The following is a 16,025-nucleotide window of genomic DNA, read 5'->3' on the forward strand; positions in this document are numbered from 1 at the left end:
CCGCAGACATCTACACGTCAATACCGATTTATATTCATAGCGGCAAGTGCTATGTAGCTCCACATAGGGGCACAGGAAGTGACATATAACACCTTCATGCGGCGTCATAACCGCGTAGCAAATTCACAGCCGCACCGGCAGAGCTCCAGAATATGCAACTCGGCCGGCTCACACGCGGACGCGCTACAAGTGCGAGGGCCCGCCCAACGCTGCTTGCAGCTTTAATTATTAGGGCCCGAGCACGACCGTGCGAGGTCCCTATTGAATTTGCTCGGATTATATATTATATTTATTATATTTTTTTTTTTTTTTTTTTTTTCTGCAAAGTAGGCCCAACTGACATGGCCTAAACATACTCGAAAACTTTGCAAACATGTCAGAACCGGTGAAAAATTTCGTATTCTACAAGTTTCGCACATGGGCGTGGCAAAATGACTCGCTAGCGCCACCTAGAAAATTGGAAAAGATTAGCCCCTCGTTCACGTTCAACCTACATGTACGAAATTTTCTGGGGACATGTATCGTATCAAGACGCACAAAAAAGCCTCAAGAACCCATAGCCTAAAGTCAACAGGAAGTCGGCCATTTTGAATTTTACATCATTTTGGATGATTTACACACTTCGTACTTTAACGAACTCCTCCTAGGGATTTAGTCCACCGACCTCAAATTTCTGCTGTGCCTTCTAAAGGCATTGACGATGAAAAGTTGTGCTATTTGCGAGTTTTCGTGAATGGGCGTGTCCGTGGCGTCGATGATTCGCCATGAAACAGGAAGTTGTTGTAACTTCAGTGTACATGCTCACATCTGCACCAAACTGTACATGTAGGATGAGAGTCCCGCCCTGAACACATGTACATGCCGACATTCACCCACAGTCATAGCGCCACCTGCTGGCAACAGGAAGTGACTTTTAACGAAGCAGCCCCCGCCGCACGTTTCACCTACGTGCACGAATTTTCTGTGGTACGTGTATCTTGTCCAGACGCACAAAAAAGTCTCTTGGAGCCATAGCCTAAACCAACAGGAAGTCGGCCATTTTGAATTTTACGTCAAATTTTGGATGATTTACACACTTCGTACTTTAACGAACTCCTCCTAGGGATTTAGTCCGACCACTTCAAATTTGTGCTGTGCCTTCTAAAGGCATTGAAGATGAAAAGTTGTGCTATTTGCGAGTTTTCGTCAATGGGTGTGTCCGTGGCGTGGCGTCAGAGATCAAGTCTTCGCCATGACACAGGAAGTTGTTATAACTTCAGTGTACATGCTCACATCTTAACCAAACTTTACGTGCTTGATAACTCTCCCACCCCGTTATGGAGGACCGATCCTGACACAGCCAGAAATAAATACAGAAATAAATAAATGCTCAATAAATAAATAAGTATCCAATTAAATACACAAAAAAATAAAGTAAATAAATAAATGTAGGTAGTAATTAAATTATACAAGGAGACATAAATGTTTATATTTTAATTAGTGCCTTTCTTATTCACCTTTGTTATAATTACCTTATTTGTTTATTCAACTTTATTTATTACTATTTTTTTAATGTATTTATTTATGTGTGTGTTTTAATATTTTTGTCTGTTTTATTCTTCCTTTGTATTTATTTACCTTATTTATTTTCACCCATGGTATTTATTTCTGCCTGTCTTTTTTAAATTTTTGTATGCATTTCTGCCTCATTATGCAAATGAGGAGGGGCTGTGTCTCAAGGGGTCATCTTCTCTGCTATTGGTGGACCAGTCAGACAGGAGAGCTCTACTCTGCCTGCAGACATCAACGATCTTGCCCCTCACACAGTCAGATGGCTTCCTTCAGTGCACTGAGGTGTTTAACAACTCTGAAGACAATACTACCAGCAATGTCTTCCTTCTCTTTTCATGTAGACGCTCCGACAGACAGTGCTTTCAGTTTGCTGCATGCATGGACACAGAACTGCGGTATAGGGAGAAGCACACGGTCAGCTGGCTGCAGCTAAATCTGGAGTGCACTCGTATTCAATTCTGTATGGTAAATTCAGTTTTAACGGAGCAGAGCGAGCTGACAGGCAGAGTTAGAGACTTTTTCTGTCCGTTTCTCTCTTTACAAAGACGCATGTTGCAGTCAGAGTCTTCTCTGAGATGCGAGCACGACATACAACACAATTTATCAAATTACACATCGGATATACAGTATGAAAATAAGATTGATTGGATTATACTCACAGGAAGTATAAAACCTGTTACATGCGTCTATTAAAAGTAAAGTAACACAAAATGTCAGGGAAATTACTTTACTTAGATTTCAGGACTGCAGTTGTACATTTGAAATACCTTCCTACCTTTCTGATAGGAAGCCTTCTTGAGGTGGTATAAAACATTTCTTCATATTCTGATTTGAGTTGTGGACAACTATGACCACATGAATTAAAAAAATTAAACATTTCACTGCCCAAGTCAGCTATAACACAAGTCTTGTTCATTAGACTACATGCTGTACAGTATTTGTGGACAGATTTTGTCCCAGGATTTATTATGCATTTCTTCTTCTTCGTTGCATGGTTTAGAATAATAAGGTGAGAAATGGGTCTGTTCTGAGTTCATCCTGCACTGCAGCAGCTAATAAAGTCCATTTAATCCCAAAAACGCTTTTCTTTTAGGCAGGCTGGAGCAGAAACACAGTAACGATGAAATGTGTGCTGTTCTCACATTCTTCCTCTGTATGTACACATAAACAACAAGGCAGGGAAATATAAAAGGAATTTATTTTATTGTTTGGGTACATTATTGTTCAGTGTACATGCTCACATCTGAAACAAACTTTACGTGCTTGATAACTCTCCCACCCCGCAGACATCTACACGTCAATACCGATTTATATTCATAGCGGCAAGTGCTATGTAGCTCCACATAGGGGACACAGGAAGTGACATATAGCACCTTCTTGCAGCGTCATAACCGCGTAACAAATTCACAGCCGCACCGGCAGAGCTCCAGAATGTGCAACTCGGCCGGCTCACACGCGGACGCGCTTACAAGTGCGAGGGCCCGCCCAACGCTGCTTGCAGCTTTAATTTTTTTTTTTATTTATTTTTTTTTTTTTCCTGCAAAGTAGGCCCAAATGACATGGCCTAAACATACTCGAAAACTCACCAAAATTTGCAAACATGTCAGAACCGGTGAAAAATTTCGTATTCTACAAGTTTCGCACATGGGCATGGCAAAATGACTCGCTAGCGCCACCTAGAAAATTGGAAAAGATTAGCCCCTCGTTCACGTTCAACCTACATGTACGAAATTTTCTGGGGACATGTATCGTATCAAGACGCACAAAAAAGCCTCAAGAACCCATAGCCTAAAGTAAACAGGAAGTCGGCCATTTTGAATTTTACATCAAATTTTGGATGATTTACACACTTCGTACTTTAACGAACTCCTCCTAGGGATTTAGTCCGACCGACCTCAAATTTCTGCTGTGCCTTCTAAAGGCATTGAAGATGAAAAGTTGTGCTATTTGCAAGTTTTCGTCAATGGGCGTGTCCGTGGCGTGGTGTCAAAGATCAGCTCTTCGCCATGACACGGAAGTTGTCGTAACTTCAGTGTACATGCTCACATCTGCACCAAACTGTACATGTAGGATGAGAGTCCCGCCCTGAACACATGTACATGCTGACATTCACCCACAGTCATAGCGCCACCTGCTGGCAACAGAAAGTGACTTTAACGAAGCAGCCCCCGCCGCACGTTTCACCTACGTGCACGAATTTTCTGTGGTACGTGTATCTTGTCCAGACGCACAAAAAAGTCTCTTGGAGCCATAGCCTAAACCCAACAGGAAGTCGGCCATTTTGAATTTTACGTCAAATTTTGGATGATTTACACACTTCGTACTTTAACAAACTCCTCCTAGGGATTTAGTCCGACCGACCTCAAATTTCTGCTGTGCCTTCTAAAGGCATTGAAGATGAAAAGTTGTGCTATTTGCAAGTTTTCGTCAATGGGCGTGTCCGTGGCGTGGCGTCAAAGATCAAGTCTTCGCCATGACACGGAAGTTGTCGTAACTTCAGTGTACATGCTCACATTGGACCAAACTGTACATCTAGGATGAGAGTCCCGCCCTGAACACATGTACATGCTGACATTCACCCACAGTCATAGCGCCACCTGCTGGCAACAGGAAGTGACTTTTAACGAAGCAGCCCCCGCCGCACGTTTCACCTATGTGCACGAATTTTCTGTGGTACGTGTATCTTGTCCAGACGCACAAAAAAGCCTCTTGGAGCGATGCCCTAAAATCAACAGGAAGTCGGCCATTTTGAATTTTACGTCAAATTTTGGATGATTTACACACTTCGTACTTTAACAAACTCCTCCTAGGGATTTAGTCCGACCGACCTCAAATTTCTGCTGTGCCTTCTAAAGGCATTGAAGATGAAAAGTTGTGCTATTTGCAAGTTTTCGTCAATGGGCGTGTCCGTGGCGTGGCGTCAAAGATCAAGTCTTCGCCATGACACAGGAAGTTGTTGTAACTTCAGTGTACATGCTCACATCTGAACCAAACTTTACGTGCTTGATAACTGTCCCATCCCGAAGACATCTACACGCCAATACCTATTTATATTCATAGCGGCAAGTGCTATGTAGCTCCACATAGGGGATACAGGAAGTGACATATAGCACCTTCATGCAGCGTCGGATCCGCGTAGCAAATTTACAGCCGCACCGGCAGAGCTCCAGAATGTGCAACTCGGCCGGCTCACACCCGGGCGCGTTACAAGTGCGAGGGCCCGCCCAACGCTGCAGGACCAAAAATGCCATGGCCGAATTTTGTGTCGCATTCCAGCCCTGGATTGCAGTCACAGTCGGAGGCCGATATATTCTGGTGGCCCAACATACGCAAGCTACTAACAGCCGGCATTATTGTTTGTTTTATTCTGAGGGTGGGCCACCTATATCTCTTATATTTTTATAAGGTTGTTTTTGGGAGTGGTACAATTGTAAGTGAATGTGTTTGAAGTGCCTAGAACATTTGCCTGCCATATTACTGTTTAGCTTTGCCATTAAGGTCAATAGAGTGGAACTTCAACTGCTGCATTTTTTTTCTTATGTGATGTTTGCCTGAAACAGGTAATTGGGCGGTGAAATATTTTTATTTCGTTGCCAGTATTGATTCTGGGGCTTAATTGGGCTTAATAAATGTTTTGTTTTTAAACTTAGTTTCAATAAGATTTATTTGATTAAGGTACACTGTGTAGAAGAGTTCAAGGGTGCATTGTGAGTCAGACCATCCACACCAGTAGCCAGGTTTTATTCTTGTACCAATAGACACACACTCGACACATATCAGACACACATTACAGTTAGTATTCATATTGAGTGTAAGTAACCGAACCTGGACGCTGTTCATGAGACCTGTAGGGCAGAACAGTGTTACATTCACTTTACGTGTCTTTGTCCAGTGTGTTGTCCTTCTTTTTACCTTAGTGTCTAATGATTTGTTTTGTTAAATATTTATTTGAACCAGAGTCAAATTACTTGTATGTGTACACATAGCTAACCAGTTAAGCTGATTGATACCAAAGAGAGGTTTTCAGGTATTCATTCTTGTTTTTCTCAGCTGTATGTACGACTACTTGGAGCTGCGTGATGGCTCCACTTCCAATGCTGGCTTCATTTCCCGGCTCTGTGGCAACACCCGACCATCTACCCAACATTCAACAGGTTCCTCCATGCTGCTCAGGTTTCGTACCGACAGCAGTGTCACACACAAAGGCTTCAAGGCAAAGTACTCCATAGGTAGGTAAATCACACACAATGTGAAGAGGGTTTTCCAAATCGAGGTCTTGGTTTTTGGATAAGGATTCAGATCAAATTATGATATACTGTCGTATGGACTGGCGACCTGTCCAGGGTGTACCCCACCTTTCGCCCAATGTCAGCTGGGATTGTCTCCAGCCTCCCACGACCCTGTTTGCAGGATAAGCAGTTGACGATGGATGTAGTATAAAGCATATCCTACATAAGTATACAAACACACTTTGAGCCACTTTCTGTATTTGTTGTGTTTGGAAATATGTCACTTGAAATTCTTAGGTGTGAGCTGCCACCGTTTCTGGTTGAGAGACTGTCACTGATGGTGTCAGGAAACTGCAAGTCCTACATAGAGGGTCGTTTTTTCATTTTGTCTCTTCAATTCCTCACAGCAACATGTGGAGGTACCTACATAGGTCAGCGGGGTATGATCCACAGCCCTGGCTTCCCAGGAAACTATCCCGACAGCTCCATCTGTGAGTGGTACCTGGAGGGGCCCACCGGGCACTACCTCACTCTCAGCTATGGGAACTTCAGCCTGCAGGCCGCTCCAGGATGCTCTGCTGACTATGTGGAGGTTAGAGAGTACAATGCCTCAGGTGAGAAGACAAGAGGATGGGTTCAGCTACTTTTCTTGTGTCTTAACCAACATAACCAGTATACAATGCATTAAATACCATTTTAGAAATTCAGTGTGATTGTGATGGACCTTAGTTTTAAAGTGGCTTCACACATTTCCCATTTCAGATGTAAATGTTACAATGTGTGCAAAACATGTAGTGCTTATCCCAAAGCTGTATGATTCCTTGTATGCACACAGCAGAACAAGTTCCTGGTTAGGTTTGAATCTGTGTGTGTGTTGACAGCTTCCTCATGTCAGTGCAGTTGGTGCATTGGCTGTATGTGGAGAATAAACACGATCAACTTGGATGCAAGTCAGTCATAGACTTAATATTTGATCACCTTCCTGTGCTGTTCTGTGTGTGTAGGGCGCCTACTGGGCCGAAACTGCGGCAGCAACCTCCCAGCTTCCATGGACACGTCCAACAGTTTTGCTTATGTCAGGTTTGTCAGTGATGCTAGCGGAAGCGCAGCTGGCTTCAGTCTGTCTTTTGAAGCCAGTGTTGAAGGTATGATCATTTTCCTAACATTATAAAAATCAGGATCACAAACTGCATTATATTTACATGATATTTACACATGGGTAAACATGCGAATGTGAGTATTGTCACCAGAGACAGTGGTAACAGAAGCTAGCCGCTAAAAGTCCTGACGACTTTTAGTGGCTAGCTGCTGTTCCACTAGCTTCTTAAATTCATTCCAGTCTCTCACTTAGGCCTTTGTCCATTGGTGTTGGTGAAAAATGAAACATGTGGGGTGTATTATAAATATTGTGTTATAAATTAACATTAACTACAGCACTTGATATAAGATTTGAAGCCTTCATGATTTCAACTGTTGAACAATGATTAATTTGTTCAAAAACTAACGCTCCAATCAAGATAAACTTATCCATGATACCCACACAAGCTCTTGTTTAATGTTATAAAAGCTCTCCTCTCGACCCAAACTGGACCTTGTGGATACCCAAAACTGGACCTTAATAAAAACAGCCAGATCCAGGAAGGACACCAACACTACTGGTGATGAGGAGAAGAAGAGTAAACGCAACAACATTGCAACATTGTGATTCCCTGCGTGTCTGGAGTGTCAGGGAAACTTTCAACAAACACCACATCCCTGTGTTTTTTAATCCCAGAAACATGCTAAGACCTAAAGACCACACATCCACAAGAAATGCAGTCTAGTGTATGCTGTCCAATGCAGTAAGGAATGCACTGACCTGTATATTGGGTAAACTTAACAATCTGTGCACAGACGTATGGCTCAACACAGAAGGGCCAACTCCTCAGGTCAAGACTTTACCTACATCTGAAGGACAATGAACACTATTTCAGTGACATCAAGGTACATATTCTGGACAGGGTGGACAGATGGTTGAATGGTGAGTGAAAAAGGCCATTTACACCAGAAGAGAGAAACAGTCTCTCAACAGGGGAGGAGGGCTAAGACACCACTTATCCCCCACCTACAATGCTGTCTCTTCCCAAGAGACTGAACAAACGCTCACATTTGGCCTCATTTGACAATGCCAATGATGGCTGTTCAGACTTGGCTTCGGGTGTCTCCAGTAACCACAAAGACTGTCGTTACAACAGCCAGGAGCACTAACAAACCAGTAGTATCTATCACTTTGATAACAACCCCGAAGGTGAAACATCTTCAAATATCTTCAACCAAGTCTAGTGGCCCTTGATTTGAACCTTCCTTGAATAACTAAGACCTGGATGACTGAGAATCTTCACAGACAACGTTTGTTCAAGGCCGCCAAAAATATTATGTCCATCTCTTGAGACAAATGGAGTTGAACTGCACTGCATCCTGTTGAACAATGGTACAGGGATGGATGTTTAGTCCTTTGCAGTATTACAAATGTCAATTTTAATTTGGCTTTTCTTACTTCTGGAACACTTGACATTATTTCTATTTATTTATGCACAGTTACCACTTTACTAGACCATTTTAATCTTGTATTAACATGCATCTGGATCTTAACCTAAAACACATGGAAGTTAATGTTGGTGTAAATGCACACAGAATGCATTGCAGTCAGTATGCAGCTGGATCATCCAGACCATACCTGGAGGGGAAAGCTGCAGCTACTACTTCATCTGCAAAGGAAACTCTCAAACCAACCAATGCCTATTAACCCAGGCAGTCTTGCTTTGTCAACATGTAGATTCTTTGAGAATCACTATTTTTATATTCAGTGTATGCATTGACTGTAATTCATTTCACACTGACTGCTGTTGAATTTCTCTCTGCTGGCAGAATTACACTTACTGTAAACCCTTTTTGTGTATTTTTATCCAGTAAAAATACTAAACTTGTGCTGGTTGCAGCTCGACCATTGTAATGAGTGCTCTATTTCATGGTCAACAAAATACCTTCAGATTTTCCTTGTTGGAAACACAAAATAAGCAAATAATATCTTGAAACTATAACATCATACATATCATTTGTAAGTCAGCTAAATATGTAAGACTATTGCATTACTATTGTAACTACATGTTAAGCATCGAACATTAAATGGCCCCACATTTCCATAAATGTTTACTCTATTTTAATTTAGGCTCACAGAGATGGAAATTGATTCACAAATCTCATGCTGGATGTCTCTTTGTTGTACTTTCCCCTCCTCCTATTGCAGCCTGTGGAGGAGAGCTGAATGCCCCCTCCGGAACTATCTCCTCTCCCAATTACCCCAACTTGTACCCACACAGCCGGGTGTGTCGCTGGGAGCTGGTGGTGTCACTAGGCCGCCGGGTCACACTCACAATCGATGACCTACGGCTAGAAGATTCTGGTGCTTTCTGTGCTTTTGACTACGTTGATGTGAGTCCCTTCTGCCAACATTTCCTGATGGTTCATCACTTTACGTTTTCCACTTTAGCTTGCTCCTTATTTACGTTCACATATTAAACCAAGATGTAGTTGGTCACCGCAAAATATGATTTCAATTAGTACTTTATTTTTTTTTCATGGTTTTCACACCTCAAATGTAGTTGGATGGTGGCAGAGGAATCACCGGCAGACATCTCAAAACCTGGACAAAGAATCTGAAAAAACCCAAACTACCAGTGTGTTAGACACTACTCTGTGTTTTTGTTTTTGTTATTTGAGCATTCCAATGACCACTTAAGGCATAACTAGGAATTAATAATTCACCTAACAATACTTTGAGGCAGGAAACTTGAAATTGATTATCATTGAGGGCATAAATGTAAGTTAAACCTCCAGCTGTTTAAAGGGGTCAGAAAAGTGTTCAAAGTGTGAACGATACAAGGACTAAATCTCCCTGATGAACTACAAAAATTTTATGGAATTAATAATTAAAACTATTGGATTTCTTGGTGTCTTACTTCATTGTGACTGTAGTCACTGTTTAACTCATCACTACATCTTAAGGTTTTGTACAAACCTCTTTGTGTAAGCCCATAGAACGTATTACAGTTACACAGTTATAACTCCAATAGAAATGCCTTGCAACAGACCCAGTGCCCGTGTGTCTCCATGATCTACATTTGTGACTTCTAGGTTCTGAACGGGTTGGCAGCTGATGCCCCTTACCTGCAGCGATTCTGTGGTACAGTACCAGCAGGCACCCAGGTGAGCTCCTCTGGCAACACCATGGCCATTGTGTTCCACACTGACGCCTCTGTGTCCAGTGGTGGCTTCATGGTTTCTTACTCCTCTGAGGAGCCTGCAGGTAACATGCTCACTTGGACTTCTACTTACAGTGCAACATATTTAAGATAATCCAAAAGCTTTACAGTGCTGCTTATAATACACCCTGGATAACCGTCTCACCCTCTACACGACAAGCTGTGGCAGGTGGGATTTATTTTCTCCATTTATCTGAACTTATTGCTGCTGCAATGCCTGAATCTCATTTCTGGGGATCAGTTAAGGTGAATCTTATCTTGTCTTGTCCCTATCCATGTGGTAAATGCTTAAACACGTGTAAGGCAGAACATTGCAGGTACAGATTTTACAGGATTATTGCCAGACATTATGAACAAAAAAAACCCTGCCTCTAATGATCACCTTGGATTCTTTTGGAAGAGTCATACTAATAATAAATCCTAGTGTGGGTCCAAGGAATTCCCAGTCCAAGACCATTAGGTTCTGAAACAGTTTTTATTAGACATCACTATGCCAGTCACCAGAGGTTAGACAAGTGACATTTTTAAAGTCTTTGGGATTTCATCCATTAAAGCCTCCTCACTGTCTCACCATCTGTTAAGCTGACCCAGAGTAACCAGCAAGGGTGGTGGCTCTGCTTCATTGTTTAAAGGTAAATACTCTCACCATGACTTTGGCCCATGAAGCCACATGAAGCCCCTTGCTCTCAAATGAAGAGAAAATCCCAGCATCAGAGAGGTGTTTCTAATACTTCCTCTAACTCATTGTCACAGTCACAATTTCGTGCTGCCTTTTGTTAGAGTGTGGCGGTGTCCTGAACAACCCAGCCGGTGGGAACTTCACTTCCCCTGGGTACCTGGTGTCCAACTACAGCAACAACCTCAACTGTGAGTGGCTGATCCAGAACCCACAGCACATCAATTCCTCTATTGTGGTGCTGATAGAAGACCTGTGCCTGGAGAACCACCAGACTTGCGAGTCAGACTACCTCCAATTCCGCTTAAGTGAGTCCCACACAGAGAGCATTGGCTCTAGGATGCACTGATGGAAGTTGCTGCAAATACATTTTAGACCTGTGGTTTCTGAATCATAGACTAGAATGAGTAGAGCAGTATGCTGCAGTGTCTGCAGTGTTACCCAACGCTTCCAGAAAAGGTAGTTGGAAGTTGAAAGTGGATTTTATGACTCGCCACCCTCTCTCATTTCCCCCTCAAATCTAAGCTTGAGATACCAAGTTACCAGCTGAGACACTTCTTCACTTCAATATTTTAAGTTGTACATTATTAATGACATTTTCTGACCAATGAATTAAGTCTTCTTCAAGACATTCCATTAACATCAGAAGCCATACAGATAATATAGTCCCAAACAGCTCTTTTGCTTGTAATGTCTGTTTCCTGTCTGTTTTTACTTATGCCCAATATCAAATTGCCTTTGTGGACTAATAAAGTTGTATTCAATTGAACTGAATTGAATGACTGATCTGGTGGAAAATGTGTATTGAGTTTGAATTTATATGTTGGCTTCTGTTAGCATGTAGTTAGTATTTATTTGAAATAATATATTGTTATGGTGCAACATTACAGAAATAAAACTCTTTCCTTGCTTGTAGGGAATATGAAAGGGGTGGCTTTGAAAGGGGAATTGGAATTTTGGCGTTTTCACCATCATCCATGCATTTGTGCAATGTGTGCAAGATCTAAATTACGTGGGCATGATCCTGACTGTCTGTCCTGTGATAGACTGGCAACATGTCCAGGGCCTGCCAGATCTTTGCATATTACTATAGGTGTGCTGGGACAGGCTCAGCCTACCAAGACTCTGCATGGGAAAGCAGGTCTAGGAAAGTTATGGATGGATGGATTATATCCTGTCTCTATGCGTTAACCTTTCTACCCCCTCCCTCAGGTGACTCATACGGGGAGCTGTTGGCCAAGTATTGTGGTCAGACCATCCCCAGCATTCCTATTGTAGTCTTTACCCCAGACCTCTGGGTCCATTTCCAGACGGACGCCTCTCAGGGAGACCTGGGCTTCAAGGCCAAGTACTTGTTCTCTGGTAAGACCGATAATGACAGCTTCATGTGCCATAAAATATACTTAAATTCGAGATTGGTATTTATCTAGCAGTCGTAATGTTACCATCACATTCCTGATATGGATCATTCTTTCTTTGCAGAGTGCGGAGGCTGGCAGACAGGTGAGGGAGGGGTGTTATCCAGTCCTAATTACCCCAACATCTACCCCAGCCCCAGTCGCTGTGCTTGGCTGCTAGAGGCTCCAGTGGGCCACACTATTACGGTGAGTCAGCACCATAACCTGGAGCATGGAGCGGCATACTGTCTGTAACCATCATTTATTAGTTTGCTTTTATCATGACACTGTTTCTTCTGTATGAGTCGTATTTAGATGTTCTTACCCTGAGGGACCTACCACCATTACATAACACCTGAGCTCAACTAGCTCAATCTGTAGACACAGTGACAACAATTGGGGCATAACATAAAAAAATAAAATAAATAAAAAGTCAATGATAGATATGGTTGCATACTTTTGTTGTTGAAGCTGTTGGTTCCTGTTGAGGTTTGGAGCGTACAATGAATGTTATTATCACAGATCACGGTTGAGCCAAAATAAAGAGCTGATTTTTATTCTTCTACCTATACGAGATTTATTATAAACTTCTGTTTTATTTTCATCAAGAGAAAATTACTGTCCTGTTATGTCAAAAACGAAAGGTTATTAAACTTGGCTGGACCCACCGTTTAATACAGCACTCAAAAACACATGAATTTGCTCTTTTGTAGCTAAACTAGTTTTCTCCCTTCCAGTACAACATAACATAATTTTAAATAAACAAAGTAGCTAACTAGCATTTGAACACTTCATCACCAAGGGAAGGATTCTGGATTTCATGTCCTCTGTAATAGTCTTATTCACAGGTATACTGTGGGTTGCACACTAATTAGCAAAAGGTAGCTGCTTCTCTGTTAAAGGATCAAACTTTAGCTCTAGTTTAGTTTTCAGTTGCTATAGTTGTAAACTATAATTTTTTTTTTTTACTAAAGGTAAAGAGGAGGCCTGTTAGAGTGACTAATTAGATATGAGCCAGACTTTACTTAAGAATGAGGGACATATTCTCTATAAATTATAGAAAGACTAAATTGAAGTTATTTGGACGCTGTTAACCCTTGTAGTTTTGTGTTTTTTGCTACATACGAATTGTCCTTATTTTGTAAGTGTAACTACAGATTAATTATTTAGTTTAGATTACAATATTCTTTTAATAGAAATATCCCATTCTTTTTATTCATCCATGCTGGAGTGTGAGTGTTGCTCCATGCTAGCTAAGAAGGAACTAAAAGGGAACTCTGTGTCATTATGTACCAGCCAACAATGGACATTTCTGTAATGCAGTCAACAAATAAAATGCATTCCTATAAAATATAGATTGAAGAAGCAAGTAGGCCTACATTGCAAAATTGAATGAAATCCTGTGGTCATAATAACTGTTCAATATCATTTCAGAATATTTGGGGACAGAATCATTCCGAAGGTTTAGTAAAAGTTGATAATAAACCTGTTTTAGCAATTAATTGCAAAAAAAATTTAAAAAAGGATCCTGCTGCTGAGCATTTTAGTCCTAATTTTATTTTATTTTTATGACTGCCTTGGTACTCACTGTCTTATGAGCAGCCATTCATTTTAATGTAGTGTCAAGACTGAAAATGGTTAAGACAACCACTAAACCTGAGACTTTATATTTTGTTACAAAAGCATAATATCAAATCATGTTTCAGTAGACTGCTTGGTTGAGATTTTCCTCGTAAGTATTATTAATTTTACCAATTTCTTCATGTCATAAACTCTGGAGTTTGAATATCAGATTATCCTTATTAGAAAAAGGGAACTTCATTATCTTATTATCTGACCTCGCTCGATTCATAAATTAGTTAAAAATGAATGTCCTGAAGATGTCCATATAGCCACAACAAAGTGTAGATGACGTGTGATTCAAAACCTGTGTAGGATTAAATTATGAGCAGCAAATACAAAATAAGATAACGATGAAGGCCCTTTAAAAGGCCTACTTCACCATTCCACAAAGATCAGAAAAATGACCAACCACCACAGACAAACCTGAATTCCCCTAAGAGAAAGTTTAAATGACTGCACTAGTGTAATAAGCGATTTTATATAATTGAAACCTGGATAAAGTACCTTTTGCTGCTAATACGACAGTCCTTGATATTAGTGCATGCGTCAAAGTTTCTTCTGAATTACAGGTAAAACTGTATTCATTATCAATAAAGTGGCCCTGAATATTTTCGTGATATCTGTATCACATAGAAATGTTTAAATATTAATAACACTAACGTTAAAATTTTCCATTTTTGAAAGAAAAAAAAGACAGTTCCACCGCATAGAGGTCCCCTCTTGGTAGGTAGATATCGTTCAAGGATCCAAGTGCCCTCTTGGCATTTTCTTGAAGAAAATGTTCTCCTTTTATTTTTACGGACTCCCATCATTGGCTTATGGTAACCCCTTCTAGTCTCTTATCATTGGCTCACGGCTAACTCTGCCCACATCCTCTTGATTGTCTGCGTGAGGGAGTCTGACTCAGTAAGTCTGATTTAGTCTAGAAGAGTTGATCTTTTGTCCAGGTAATAGCCTAGACTGACAGGAGTCGACTTTAGTCATGACGGGTGTCTCAGGAAGCCTGATGGTTCTCAGGTCTTCACTCTCTAAGTCTGCTCTCCGTCTGATAAAAATAGGTTCCTGTTTCGAAAACAGACTCTGTCTGATAAAACCAGATTGCGTTTTTAACAACCGGAGTCTGGGGTTACAGATAACTCTATTCCATGGTCTACAAGATTACCTGAAGATGCTAATGACAGTTAAAACACACAAGTTGATGTGCCTGCTTGAGAAAACAGAGGGAGGGGTGGGTGGCTTGGGAGGGAGCGAGGGAGGGGCATTCCTCTATTCAGCCTGCTACACATTATGCTTAGCTACAGCAGAAAGACAGCACAGAGAAGAAGAGACACAGACTCAGTTTAAAGTTTTAAGACTCACAAGTTTCAGAGTAGGGAAATTGGGGGCAGGAAATACCAAATAAAATTAATTTGATGGAATGTACTCTGCCTGGGGGACGGAAATGAGGGGGCGGGGTGGGGGAGGGTGGGTTGGAAGTAGCTGTCAAAATTTGTTTGATGGAATGTCACTTATATATCTCTCTCTAGTGATGGAACTAAATAAAACTTTATGTGACCAAGAACTTTGGCTGAAACCAAATGTCCAGACTTCCCGGCCCTTGCGTCGTATCGTAGCCTAAAATGTTGGATTCTGGGTATGGGAGGTTTCATTGCAAAGGCAGAGCCACAATGTGAGATGTCCATTACAGTTACTCTTATTTTGACTGATGGGAGCTTCCCAGTGGAAGTGCATACTGTAGATGAATTGGCAAAATCACTGGAACAATCAGATATCCCAGGCCTCACCCTCTATGAGTTGTTTGAATTGAATTCATACAGTTCATTAAACTCACAACACACACACACACGTTTATGGTTTTTTATTTATATACAGACAGATACACACATGTTTACTGTTTTATTTTATTTATTTAATGAATTGTATTAATTGATTTGTTCTTTTCTATTTTCCTTGTAGCTTGGCAATACTGTTCAATTGACATTCATGCCAATAAAGCAAATTAATTGAATTAAATTGCTGTTGATCCTAGACTGTTGCATGTTTTAACCCCAGGGCCTACTGTTTAGTAGCCACCTACCTTGTAATCATGTCGTTGATTCCCACTCCCCTGTCTTACCGCAGCTAACCTTCGGCTACTTCAGCCTGGAACCCCACTCTGAATGCCACTGGGACTCTGTCACCATCTTTAATGGAGGATCCCCTGGCTCCCCTGTTATTGGCCAGTACTGTGGGACCACCTCCCAGGAAC

The 16,025-nt window shown here is 41.3% G+C and overlaps 1 protein-coding gene across 1 annotated transcript; it reads left to right on the forward strand.

Moving 5' to 3' along the window:
- Window positions 1-5,604: 5,604 nt before the first annotated feature.
- LOC119915516 (cubilin-like) lies at window positions 5,605-16,021 on the forward strand (the record flags this gene model as incomplete). The annotated part of the gene is made up of 9 exons (XM_038735069.1): window positions 5,605-5,780; window positions 6,188-6,394; window positions 6,785-6,925; window positions 9,067-9,251; window positions 9,954-10,125; window positions 10,862-11,065; window positions 11,970-12,119; window positions 12,240-12,361; window positions 15,899-16,021. Coding segments are annotated over exons 1-9 (1,479 nt in total), but the record flags the coding sequence as incomplete, so codon positions are not given.
- Between the last annotated feature and the right edge of the window lie 4 nt (window positions 16,022-16,025).

This window comes from Micropterus salmoides, unplaced genomic scaffold, assembly GCF_014851395.1.
Source record: "Micropterus salmoides isolate LMB-PRFRI ecotype aquatic unplaced genomic scaffold, ASM1485139v1 Ms_hic_scaffold_1, whole genome shotgun sequence".
NCBI classification, from domain to species: domain Eukaryota; kingdom Metazoa; phylum Chordata; class Actinopteri; order Centrarchiformes; family Centrarchidae; genus Micropterus; species Micropterus salmoides.